Source organism: Mastigoproctus giganteus, chromosome 5, assembly GCF_048544385.1.
Source record: "Mastigoproctus giganteus isolate SK-2022 chromosome 5, ASM4854438v1, whole genome shotgun sequence".
NCBI classification, from domain to species: domain Eukaryota; kingdom Metazoa; phylum Arthropoda; class Arachnida; order Uropygi; family Thelyphonidae; genus Mastigoproctus; species Mastigoproctus giganteus.
The window spans coordinates 154,097,463-154,111,669 of record NC_143579.1 but is presented as its reverse complement, the minus strand read 5'-3'; the positions used below and the strand labels follow the sequence as shown (position 1 = coordinate 154,111,669).

Genomic DNA, 14,207 nt, shown 5'->3' with positions numbered 1-14,207 from the left:
CCTTCTCTGTAATGTGAAGGCAATAAGTATTTATCATTATTTAACATTTATAAACTTAAGATAACTGTAGAACAGTGACTATCAAAATAATTAGCCTATGTTTACAAATCCATCTTGTGTTTATTAAAATAATAAACTGAGCGTTGTCTCCAAACAATTATATTTCCTTGAACTCTGAAAACTGTCTGTTATTCTTTAGTTAGCCAGCAGCATTAATGAAGTGATACTGAGAGAAATATATTAGCTCTCTGCTTGGGTTTGTCTGGGCCTTAAACAATTTAAATAAATATTTCGATTTTAATTTTAAGATGAATAGGCAAGCGACTTCCTTTGAACTTTGAGTTGGATATTTAAATGATAGTGTGCATTTGTCTGCATCTATACCAAGGTGAATATAGAATAATTTAGGAGCTCATAGACATGTAATGTGAAGGCAATAAAGTCTTGAGTGGGATTGAACTATTAGTTTTTGCCCAAAAAAGATTTAAACATGTTGAAATTAGACATTTTTTTTTTTTCATGTGAAAATTACAGTTTAAGAATAGAAGTTTCCATTGTTTTCTAATCAGTCCGTATGAAATGACACTGTGTAGCCTTGCTTATGTTGAAATCCCTATACTTACTATAGTATTATATAGTGATGGATATTTAATTGCTTAATCAACAAAATGAAGACTGTTTCTAATTTTTTTTCTGTAAACAGGAGTGTCACCATTTGCCCGTCCAGGATACCCAGGATTTGGGACACCTGCTGGTGGATTTGGAGGACTTGGAACATTAGGTAGCTAACCTACTTCTAGTGGAAGTAATTTCTGTTCACTTGGGATAATGGATATTAACCATTTGCAGTCCAACTCTAACAATCGAACAAATGACATGTTGAAATATGATATTCAAAAATTATTTATTTTCAGGTTTACCAGTGCTAATATATAAAACAGCATGAAAAACTAGTTTAAAAGCTCTAATACAATATTTATTCCTACACGAAACCTTCCATTCGGATAACTGCCAATGTTTTTTTACTTTAGATTCCCCCTATTTTGAATTCCTTGTTTGTCTTTATGCGGGTGGGCAGAGATACAACATCCAAAATTATCTACAGAAATCTCTTCCTACTAAATACATTCTTGAAAATTTTAATTCTGTCTGTCCATTCTTAAGACCAGTATTTCTTTATATCACTTTTTTTTCATTTAATCCATGGTGATAGCTCAAAAATCTCCTTTAGTACATTTAGTGAAACCAAAACTCAATCACACCACATGGGATAGTCAGAAACAATCTTATTTGTAAGAGTTTCTTATTTTCTTATTCTCAGTTTCTTCAGGAAGGTCTAACAGTTTCTCAATTTTGCTACCAGAAAGGCCCTTTACTGTAACTTGACAGCATGTTTATGTACTTCACTCTAACATAGAGGATAAGTTATTTATGCCCTGAGAGGGCACAAATTCAAATTGAGGAAAGACAGATGTAGGATAGATGTGCGGAAATTTGCCTTTAGCCAGCGTGTAGTTGTTTGGTGGAACAGACTTCCATCCCTTGTTGTGGAAGTTGATAGACTAAATAAATTTAAGGCTCAGCTGGACAGATATTTTGAACAAACTGAGGGGTGAAGTGGAAGTTTTTTTTTTTTTTTGGCTGATGCTGCATAAGCTTGCTTTCTTGCATCATATGCCTCTACTAATGCTAAAAAGGAATGATATTAATACAGGTCAAGATACTTCTATTACACATTTTGAAGAATGGTATTCAGAACTTCATTCTGACAAATATGTAACTAATACCTTTGCTATTTATTGTGATAATATAGATTTATTAACAAACTTCTATATAAATAATAACATTTTACTGGCTACTATTAATTAGTGCCCACCAGACAAAACTGCATGTCTGGAAAGCATACCTATGGTATTATGAAAACAATGTTTTATTGTCTAACAAAATCAGCTTTTACATTTAATCAACAATTGTTTTTCTGAAGGAAGGACACCCATAATTCTAAAGCAATCACTAATCATTCCTTTGTACAAAAGAGATGATAGGACATATCCTAATTCCTTCAGACCAATTTATAAAGCTAAGGCCTTGTCTAAGATCATTGAATACATAATTTATATTTAAATTGGTAGCTTTATTAAAAATAAAGTGGATAATATACATCATGGTTTCATCATTGGCAGATCAACATCCACATATTTATTTACTATAGAATATGGAATGAGAACTGCATTTCTCAAGAATAAACAACTAGATGTTGTGCATGTTGATATTTCTAAAGCATTACATTCAATACCACATAATATAACATGTTATGTGGTGAATATAGGCTTGGCAAACCCAGGGTCCTGAGCTGGATATCATCATCTTTCTCTTTCTTGGTGATTCCACCCCCTCTCAGGATAACTCAGGAAATTTTTTTGGTTGGTGCAGCATAAGCCTCAAACTTCCTTGCATCATATGGTTAATAATAATATTCTAGTAATAAAACTTCAGTATATAGGAGTGGAAGGCAAAGAATTAAAATGGTGTGATTTTCTTAATGGCAGCTCTGCCATAATAAAATACAATGAAAGTGAATAAAATAATAATAAATAATATAATATAAAGAATATAAATAATATAAGTAAGAATATAATAAATAATATAATAATAATTCATGTGCATCATGAATGTGCTTGGGGAATAATCTTAAGGTATAATTATTACCCCTCCCATCCAATCTTACTCTGCCATGACAAATGTAGCAATCATGTTGCTTTAACAAGGAATGAAGGATGCAGATGTGTATCTCTACTGCAGTGAAGGAGGGGGGGGGGGGGAATTGTGTATATAATTTATAAAGACCTTTGGAGACCTTAGAGGTAGTTGTTTTGGTATTTCACTAGTAGATATTTGCTATTGCTTTCCTTGTTTTGTTATTCCATAGGATATACAGAGTGAAGTAATATTCTATGAGCAATTTTAGCATTAGGATTAGAATTAGTAGAGGCATATGATGCAAGAAAGCAAGCTTATGCAGCATCAGCCAAAAAAAAAAAAAAAAAAGCTTCCATTTCACCCCTCCGTTCATTCCAAATACCTGTCCAGCTCAGCCTTAAATTTATTTAGGCTATCAACTTCCACAACAAAGGATGGAAGTCTGTTCCATCAACCATGTACCCGCTGACTAAAGGCAAACTTCTGCACATCTATCCTGCATCTGTCTTTCCTCAATTCGAATTTATGCCCTCTCAGGTGATTATTCTGAGCAAGAGGAAGAATCCCATCAGCATTGAACATTTTCAAACCATTCAAAGCTTTATACACCTCAATCAGATAACCTCGCAGATGCCTAGTCTCCAGACACTGTAATTTGCAAAATTTAAGCCTTTCTTCGTAAGAGCACCCCTTTGTTCCATTCACCAATCTTGTTGCCCTTCTCTGTACTCGTTCCAGCATCTCTACATCCTTCTTGAAATGAGTCCTCCAGACCTGTATGCAGTACTCTAGGTGTGGCCTGACCATTGCCTTATACAAGGGAATAATCACCTCCTTATCCATGCTAGAAAAATTCCCATATATCATTGACAATATACCATGAGCTACTCTTGCAGCCCGTCTGTACTGCTCAGAGAACTTCATATCTGCCTGCACAACCACCCCCAGGTCCCTTTCATTCTCTACCACTGTCAGTGTAGTACCACAGAGTTGATATGTTGCTCTGGGGTATCAAATCAAATTGGTCAGGCAAGACTTTTCCTTAACAAACCCATGCTGTGACCGAACTATAACTGAAGTCTTCTCTAGATGATCCTGCAGTGCTTCTTTAACCAGTGCCTCCATTAATTTTCCTGGAACAGAAGTTAAACTAACAGGTCTATAATTACTTGTATCGCCCTTTGATCCTCCTTTGTGAGGCGCCTCCATAGACAAGTGAGAAGGAGCAGCAGTGCGTAGCACACACTTCTTGATCAGACCGGGGTTCATGCCCGTCACCACCAAATACGGAGGATGCGGAAAGGTCAGGGAATGACCACCGCATTTCCCAGAGCAATATGGCCTTAGTTGCTAATGCTCCTAAAAACCAAATCACACACACACACACACACACACACACACACACACACACACACACACACACACACACACACACACACCTCCTTTGTGAATTGGGGTCACATTTGCACATTTCCAGTCCATGGGTTCTGAGTCCAAAGAAGCTCTCATAATGGCTAAGGGTTTGCTTACTTCCTTTGCTGCCTCCTTTAATATAACTGGATAGATCCCGTCCACCCCGGGTGCCTTTTTTTATGTTTATCTTCAACAATTTCTCCTCCACATTCCTCTCAGTTATTACAAAATTATCTAGCTCACTGTCAGAGTTTAACTCACCTCTGGCATTCCCCTCCCTGAATAACCCCTCATGTGTGAATGTAGATGCAAAATACTCATTTAGTTTGTTAGCCACCTGAAGGATCAACAACAGCTGAACCATCAATATCCAGTGGAGCAATCTGATTCATCCCTTTCCTTCTAGAGTTTACATAGGTAAAGAACTCTTTGTTGTTTTTCTTTGCATCCTTTGCCAATGATTTCTCATAATCTGCCTTTGCCTGCCTAATCTACTTTGTGACTTGCTTACAGACCAGCTTATATCTATCATAGGCTTCCATGTCACCCATTAATTTATATGTATCCCATGCATTTTCCTTCCCTGCCATATGTCTCATTATTTCATCTGACATCCATTTAGGCCTAAACTTCGAACAATATTTCTTAGTTGGTATGTAAAGCCTAGTAGCTTCCAAGATAAATTCTTTGAATGCTTCCCATTTTGAATTTGCTGTTGTTAACATCAATTGGTCCCATCATATAGAATTAAAATACTGTCTCAGACCACCGTAGTCACCTTTACGAAAGCAAAAACCCTTCCCTTTACCCCTGATGGTAGTTACCTCTTTGGGGCGCCTCCATAGCCAGGAGCAGCAGTGTGTAGCACACGCCTCTTGCTTAAACCGGGGTTTGAGCCCGTGACCACCAAAATACAGAGGATGCGGAAAGGTCAGGGAATGACCACCGCATATCTCCGGAGCAATATGGCTTTAGTTGCTAATGCTCCTAAAAAAAAAATTACCTCTTTGAGTAAATCCTAGTTCAGCACACTGTGATCACTGCCAACTAGTGGTTCCTTTATCTGCAGATTCTTAATGCATGAAGAATCACTACTGATAATCAGATCAAGAGTATTACTCCCTCTAGCTGCCTCCCGAACAGGCTGATGTAGAAAACTATCATCCAATAAATCCACAAAAGCCTGGCTAGTGTGTGAGTGACCAACCCACAAATTCCAGTCAATATCTAGGAAATTAAAATCCCATATTATAAGAATCTCTGATTTACTGGCCCACTCTATTTTTCTGCACAATTGCTCATTATACTCATCAGATTCATTTGGCCTATAACACACACCTACTCTCATTTTTCCTTTCTCAGTGCTTATGTCACACCAAACTGACTCGATACTGCACTGTCCAGCGATGTCGACTGGCTTCACTTCCTTGGATATTATGTGTTTCTTAACTAATAGCATAACCCCTCCTCCTCCCTTCCTATCCTTCCTGTTAGTTAATTTGGGGAGTACACATTGTACTCCCCAAATTCCAGTTCTGCATTCCTTATATCCCAACAATATCTGCCTTTGATGTTTTGAGCAATACCTCAAATTTATGAAATTTATTTACCAAACTCCTAGCATTGGTGTACATGCAGGTATTCATGCACCTGTTCCTATTCTTAGCTACCCTAACACAACCCATGTGTTTACTTGTACCGCAATGATTCCCAGCAGTCTCTGAAATAGCCTGCATCTTGTTTTCCAGGCTGCTGCTCATTCCTATAGAAGCAGTGCAAGAATCGCTTTCCCCTCTGCCAGTGGCTACTATAAATCTATTAGTCCTGGTATCCCCCCAAGCTAGCAGTTTACCGACCCACCTAACACTGCTTCAATAGCATCAGCAAATATTCTTGCACCCTTTCTATTTAAGTGTATCACATCCCTGTAGAAGCAGTCTCTCCTGTTAACAAGTACAGCCCAAGCTGAAAAAAATTCTACCCCTTGAGCCTTGCACAATCTTTCCAGGGCCGAATTGATCGACAAGGCTCTCGTCATATACTCCCTCCTATCGTGAATTGCAGACACTCAAATTGCAGACACTCAAATTCAACCCTAATTCACGGCTTTTTTTTCAACAGTGACCTGTGCTTGTTAAGTAATTGTGCCGGTCTCCTACTCTTAATATCATTAGTGTACAACAATATCACCTTTTGTGCCCTTAAAAGATGATATCTGCTCTACAACATCATCACCCTTTGCCCCTGGCAGTCATACCCTGGCCCTGTTCCACCTATCCCTTTTACATAGCATGTTCCCCGTTTCCCTGACAATAGAGTCACCAACAACTACTAGTTCCTGTGGGACCAGCACATTCTGCCTTGGGGGTTGCCGCTGTGTTGCGTGATGATCAAGTGCAAGCTCTGACGTTGATGTGGGCAGCTGAGAGCTTGATGGGCCCCTCAATTTAGATCCTTCAAGGGCATCCACCCTGTCCTTCAAGCTCTCATATATAGGCCCATAACAACACTGAGTTGTTGCCTCATTTCCTCACATCGCGCACAAACAATATACCCTTGGCAATATCATGTCCCGTACCTGATGTCTCCACAAACATCAAGCAAGCAGTGCATTTTAAAAGGCTGTGATTCAGAAGGCAACTGTCCCTCTCAGTTCTCTCCTGAGCCATAGCACTCCATTTAGCTTGAACCTTTTGCTTTGCTGCTCTGGTCTGAGTCATGATTTTGATTCAATTTCAATTACAGTACAAAATTATAACCTTAAACTTGTATCCCAACACAGTTGTAACACTGTGTATCTATATATTTTTTTTTAGTATCAAGTTTCTTTATATAACTTCCATATCAAGTTATGTATTAATTAATTATGTTACATTTGTAAAATCTAAGTCATTATATGTATTTAGTTAAAAAGTACAATTTAATTGACAATGAAGTTCAATAAGTTTAATAAATTTTTCTGATTAATTGATAATACTATATACTGTACTATACTTAAAAAAAAAAAAAAAAATTATACTGCAGCCATTATCAACCCACTGCAGGATGGAAGCCGCCTCAACAATTCATGTTGTACTGTGCTAAGCTAACGCTATCTAGTTCAGGATATAACGTATCGTATAACAATGGCGGCAAGTTATAAACGGTAAATCTACAGACACTTAAGTATTAATTAACTTCCAAAATCTCGCTGTCTCAATTCAGAATAAACCAAGGATCTTAACTAGGTCTGTAAGCTACTTATAGAAAATAATTTAATATAACAATTAGTCAATAAAGCGGCTAAATATAGCTAAAAAAACTTCCCGTTTCCCGGCTCTGCAAAATTTGTAAAACACGTAGATTGGATACCCTTACCGATGCTGAGTAATAATAAAAAAGCTCTAAGTTAAAATTTAAACTAAGTATCATAACTAGGAATATAAAGCTACTCTAGAAAAGTTAATATGCCAATTTAAGTTAATAAAACAGAAAAAAATGTCTCTATTTTCCTGAGCCGTAAAAACTTCGCCTGCACAAGGCTACTCTCTGCAAAAGGATTTTATCATCACATTACCATTTGCAAACTGAAAAAAGGAAGTTTGTGCTAAATTTACTTACATGCTTTGTCAAAAGCCTCAACTGCTTTCTGAAAATAACAACTTGCAGAAATTTAAGTGTTTTTTTTTTTTTTAAGGATGACTCTTAAAAATAAATAATAATAATTTTTAAAAAATACTATTAAATGACACTCCAGTCTTTGACAATCAAAGTTTATCAGCTTTGATCTGGAAGAATCTGAATATAATTGTTTATCCTGCATGTTAAGTTTAAATATCTTACAACACTATATCTTACTGTCTAAAAAGGTTTCAAGGTTCGAACTTAAAACAGATTTTCTTATATAAGAAAATACTTTTCATAAAACTGAAAAGAGTCTTTGAAACTTCTGAGATTTTGGTCTTTAAGTCAGAAGTATAACTCTTTACTTAAATTTATCCTAGTAATACAGAAAAATTTAACCAAAATTCTGTCAGCATTACTTATCAGACTTTTTAATATATTTTTAATAGCTGGTCTAGCTGGAGCTAGTATGTTTGGAACCAGGGAACTTGGAGCTGGATGTCTGACAGCAGCACAGGATCCATGGAGTCGTCTTCATCGTACACCTCCCACTTTTCCAAGTCCTGCTGCAGCTACAGCTGCTCCTTGGGGAAGTTTGAAAGCTGAGGCTGAGAGAGACAGGTTACAACGTGAAGATTCTGAACGGGAAAGGGAAAGAGAAAGAGAACAGAGGGAAAGGGAAAGGGAAAAACAAAGGAAAGCAGAATCGGAAAAAGAAAAGAGGGAAAAGGAAACTGAAAGAAATACATTAGGAAGGTAAGCGTGGATTGATTTTCTTTGCAGTGATTGTTTATATCCACATGTGCTTGATGTTTATGAAGCATGTACTTTAAGAAAGAACAGTTGAATACATTTTTATATCACTTGTGGGCAATGAAATAAAAACTTACAGTCGTGAATTTCCAGCATTTCAGTTATTATACAAGGCATGTCTGAAAAATTCCTGGGCTAATTTTCTAATATTAGTACAGCATAAACACCTTCCATTCTCCAGCTAAACTAGTTCCTTACAAATTTATTTATTGTGTGTATAAATGAGTGTCTAACAATGCTCCTTTACACAAAATAAATAAATTTATGCAGTGTGGTCAGTATTATGGAGAGGAGAGGTTATATAATGACTTCTGGCAAAAATCCGACATGGGAGATCAAATTTTCATAATGTAAACTGATTTCTACGGTACAAAAAAGCACCTTTAGCTGCAGTTGAGGTCATTTCTAGCCAAGCAAGCCAGAGTATCCTATATATTCACCCTCCCTACTCTAGCTTCTACAGACTTTGTTTTGTGGTCTTGGGTACAAAACAATTTCTTGGATCAAGCATTCATAAGTGACTTAATTGCATTTTCTTGCAAATTGAGTAAATTTTTTTTTTTGTTTAATATATAATAGATACTAGCTTTGCTCAGGAACTCTATTTTCAAAGCAGTAAGAGTCTGAAAACTAAAGTCTCCCTCCCCTTTTTATTTGTTTCTAATGTTTCGAACCCTTCATGTGTTAGTGTTGGAAACATGGGAATACCCAATGCACATATATATAAATGTAAACACACACACACACACACACACACACACACACAGCTGTTGTTAGTGACACATCTACCAATGAAATAAATCAAATGAATATACAATATAAATTCTACTTTTTTTCAAAAGTTATAACCAGGACTTTAGCTTAATAGGAACCCATGGTTTGTATTTATCACTTTTTTAACATTACTTTTTTTTTAGCATTTTTAGTATTAGCATTTAATGCACGTAAGGCATTAGTGAGCTCCTTATAACATTGAAATATATTAAATTTATTTTTTAAATGTAAAATTGTTTTAGTTTTTTATTACATGCATTTAGCATATGCAGTAATTCCTTTACACAGTTCACAAAACATTTGGGAGAGTGGGTGAAGAGGGGTATTTGTTATTGATTCCATTAGCTTGTGGATGATGCACATTCAACATGATGTGTGTGGTACACTGAAGGAAATGGTTGGTCACCCCTGCTTATTTGCTTAACATATCTGAGATTTTGCTCATCTCACCAGAACTTGCTATTTATTTCCACACACATAAAAAAAGAGGCTCTTCATTCTAGAAACCTTATTCTGGAAAGGATTATAGGGAATTATCCTGCAACATTTTCTCTGCCTTACCTTCATTATTAATCTTTAAGTAAAAGGAATGTGTTTACATTATTTCCAGACCATGGAGATATCATAAATCCAAATTTAGCCAAATCGAACAATGTATTATGTACTTTTCCTGTATTCATATTTAGATAACTAGTGATACTAATAATAATCATACTAATGGCATTGAATCTAGGAGCTTTCCTAAAAGTGAAGATTACTTCTAACATCAAGTGATCAAAGTTGAAAGAAACATTTATATACTTACCAGTTCTGCAAAAAAAATGCATGACCCAAATGGGCATCTTTCTGAGTAGGACAGAGAGTAGTTCTTCACAATCAGTGATTGAGAACTATTGAGAAGTGTCAAGCAACATTTATAAGGGTATTGATAGATAAAAAAAATCTCCAACACATATATGGTCCTTATAGTTAACAATAAATAAAAACCAAAGACTAAAATCCTCAAACATAAATTGGTAATCAGAGGAAAACACTACACTACCACTATAATAATAGTGATATGATACAAACTAACTTTTCGTAACATGAATAGGGAAATTCCACCACTCTTTCTCTCCCCTTGTACCTAAAGACTGAAAGTAATCAGAATTATCATTCACAAGTTGTTGTAAATAGTAAGTATGTATAATATGAATGTCTATACAAAAACATGCACAATAAATTAATGAGTGGGTGACAGAGTAAGGCCCTGTGAAGATGCAAAATGTACCATATCATAAAGTAAATGTTTTAATGATATGCTAAAGCAGCTAGAGAAAACATCCCGGCATAACTTTGCATATTCATTAATCCATATTGTGGATGTTTTTGCATACATATTCTTGTTATTATATGCACATTCTTATTTTGTAGCAGTGGAGTTGAGAAGGTTCTGTATACAAGGCTGTCAGTCAGAGGACTCTATATGAGTTGCAGTTATCATACCTTTTCAATTGGGTGCCTCCATAGCCAGGTGAGCAGGAGCAGCAGTGTGTAGCACATGCTTCTTGATTAGACCGCGGTTCGAGCCCATGCCCACCAAATACAGAGGATGCGGAAAGGTCAGGGAATGATCACCGCATATCCCCGGAGCAACATAGCCTTAGTTGCTAATGCTCCTAAAAACCAAATAAGAAACAGCCTTTTCAATTTTGTTCCATTTGTAAGTAGTGTTGTGTAAAATCATGCAACTGTATTCACTGACGGGAAGAGTCAGGGGGGACAGAATTTGTAGTTATTCTTCTGGATTAAAATGACAGATTTTCTTAGCGTAGATAATAATTTTTACATTCCTTCATATGGGGGCAAAGGAAACAAAAGATGAGGTAAATAATTTTTGGAGACCAGACACACTGACCCACCACTTGTAATCCACTGGTTTAAAAACTTAACTTTAAATTACCCATAAATATGGGTTTTTGTTGTAAAGAAAAAAAAAAGTATAAATAAACACAATACTAAAAACTTGATAAGTTTTCAATATTTTTCCAAATTCCATCATTATATACCTGCTTTTTCATGAGTTCTTTATCAATGACCCTAAATAAAGACAAAAACTTTACACATATCTATTTGTTTGTAATTGCCAGACACTAAAGAGAACAGAGAGGGCTCTTTGGTCCTTTCAATTTGATGAATGGCTAAACATGTTAAAATTTGTTTAAATTATCTTCATTCTGTCAATCTAGAATGTTTAAAGTAAATGATTTAATTCTAAATTGAGTAAAAAAAATACACACACACACACACGAACTCCCTGACTTGCGTTCCGTGGAACGCTACACAAGTCAGATTTTACGTAAGTCGGAATTTCCCCCATGCTTGTGCAGCACTTGCAACTGTGCTCACTGAATTGATTGAATCAAAAAAGAAATGTTAGACGCACTTGTAAATAGAATTATTTATTGTATTTATTCAATTTTTTTATTTCATGTGCAGGAAAAATTACAAAAGCATACAATTTAAAAATATTTCAAAAAGAGAGAGGGGAGACAGGCACAACAGGCATTTTACCTCTTGAGCATCGTTGCCACAATCGACATATTCAGCTGATAAGTACGCCGCTTCGGAGGTTGAGGGCTGTGATTTAGAAGGAGTTGGCTGCTCAACCTTACAAAAGAACATATTAATGGATGACTGGATGGTGGCTTTTTTCTTTTCATCATAGTTTTCTTTGTAACAAGCAAGCATATCATTCACCCCTCTGTTAACTTTTAAGAATCGTTCACTGTCAGGATCCATCTTCTCAAACGTTGCCATTGCCGATGCAATTTCACGAAATGCCATTGCCATCTCAGCTCCTAATTTGGTTCATCTTGAGCTTCATCAGCATTTTCTTCTTTCACTATCACTGCCTGCAAGTCAATAAGTTGGTTAGATAATTCCTCCTCCATGTCTTTGGCATCAACCTCCAAATGAAGTAGCTCTGCAACCTTTACAATCTTATCTGTAACCTCTTCATATCATTCTTCTTTTTCAAATCCTTTGAAGCCTTTTATGTGCTGTGGGCATATATTCTCCCATGAGCCATTTAAACAACTTTTAGTAAATTCCACCCAGGCCTTATTAATATTTAAGATGGCATGGTAAATATTGTAAGATTTCCAAAAGTCTCTTAACATAAAAGTTTTCTTATCATCTATTGCAGACAATGTCTGAGCAAATGTGAGTAAATAGTATGCTTTTAAATTCGAAACAACACCCTGATCCATAGGTTGGATGAGTGAAGTCGTGTTTGGCGGTAGAAATATGACTCTCACGTTTGAATTGAAATCATCTAGTTGTATAGGATGTTTAGGAGCATTATCTAATAGAAGCAAAATCTTGAAAGGAAAGGAGCAATATGGCCTTAGTTGTTAATGCTCCTAAAAACCAAATAACAACAACTTGAAAGGAATGTCGTTGTCTTGACAATATTTTTCAACCTCAGGAATGAAGCAGCATTTAAACTAAGAAACCTCAAAGAGAGATATTGTTATCCATGCTCTCTGGTTCGATCAGAAATGCACGGGTAGGGTGGCTTTATTGATGTTCAATGCACGAGGATTTCCGGGATGGTACACAAGCAGTGGTATTAATCTGTAATCTCCAGGTGCATTCGCCCCAAGCAAGAGCATGGCCTTATCTTTTGACGCATTGAAACCTAGCATTGTATGTTTAATCCGTTATTTTTTTCCAATACAGATCAGTCTCATCAACGTTAAAAATTTTCTGCACTGAATAGTTGCCTTCATCAATAATTTTTTCCAACACATCACAAAATTTCTCTGCAGTTGCAGAATCGGCACTGGCGACTTCACTGCATACTTGAACGTTGTGGCAGCCAGCACGATGCTTGAACCTATTAAACTACCCGTTGCTTGCCACGAACTCGGGTTGGGGTTCACTGTACTTATCCTTAATATCTTTATAAATACTTGTTCTTTTTGTTTGAATGGTCATTAGACTCAGGGGCGGGCACTCGCTTCTGAATCTGATTTTCCATCCATATTATTAACAGCTGTTCCATCTTCGATATAGCACCTGAACACTGTTATTATCATTAGCCATATGGTGCAAGGAAGCCTGAGGCATTTGTGATCACTGTTGATCTTAAGTGTGTTGATCCTTTGACATGTTCTTTTATATGTGCACTGTCCTTTAAAATGGTATTCACTGTTGAAGCAGCGATACCTATTACTCTTGCAATAGATGACAAACTTTATCCTGCTTCGTACTTCTTAATAATTTTCATCTTCATTTCTAAATCAATTTTTGTTCCATTTCCTGGCATTACCACCACTTGCACTTTTTGATGGTCACTTTCCCTTCAGCATTGTAATACGTAAATAGGAATGAAGAGAAGTTTCTGAAAATTTGTTTTTGATATGATTGAAGATTTCAGTTAAGGGGAATATTTTTTACCATAATAACGTAAAAACCCACATAATTGCAGTTATTGGTATTATTGAAAATGAAACTAACAGAAAGCCCAATAAACCGGAAAGTGCAAATTGTTTTTTTGTCCTGACCTCCAGAAACATGCTTTAGAAAAATATTACAAAGGCATTTGATTCTTATAATGGGAACATATGATAACGATGAAAGGGTAGTGCAATTTCCATTATAAATATGACCTTTTAGACAGATAAATAGCTTAGTAATATAGCAAAATTTTCAACTTCCAAGGACTTAGAACGAATTACAAAAAAAAAAAAATTCATTATTGGGTTCACATTACAATATTTTCATGATACCTCCATTTTTTCCCATGGGATGCGAAATATGTTTCCACGATTTTTTTAAGTTTGCACCTGCCGGCAAAAACTTATATTAAGTCGAATTTCCGTAAGTCGGGGAGTTCCTGTATATTTTAAGTATAAACT

General features: G+C 36.0%; 1 protein-coding gene across 1 annotated transcript in view; it reads left to right on the top strand.

Annotated features, from left to right (window-relative positions):
* LOC150085776 (uncharacterized) overlaps nt 1-14,207 on the top strand; it is a 1,040,408-nt gene that overhangs the window by 1,008,388 nt on the left and 17,813 nt on the right. The window contains exons 15-16 of the mRNA XM_090374246.1: nt 704-781; nt 8,166-8,472. Of these exons, the coding sequence (XP_090230372.1) occupies nt 704-781; nt 8,166-8,472 (385 nt within the window). The remainder of the gene's footprint in view (nt 1-703; nt 782-8,165; nt 8,473-14,207) is intronic.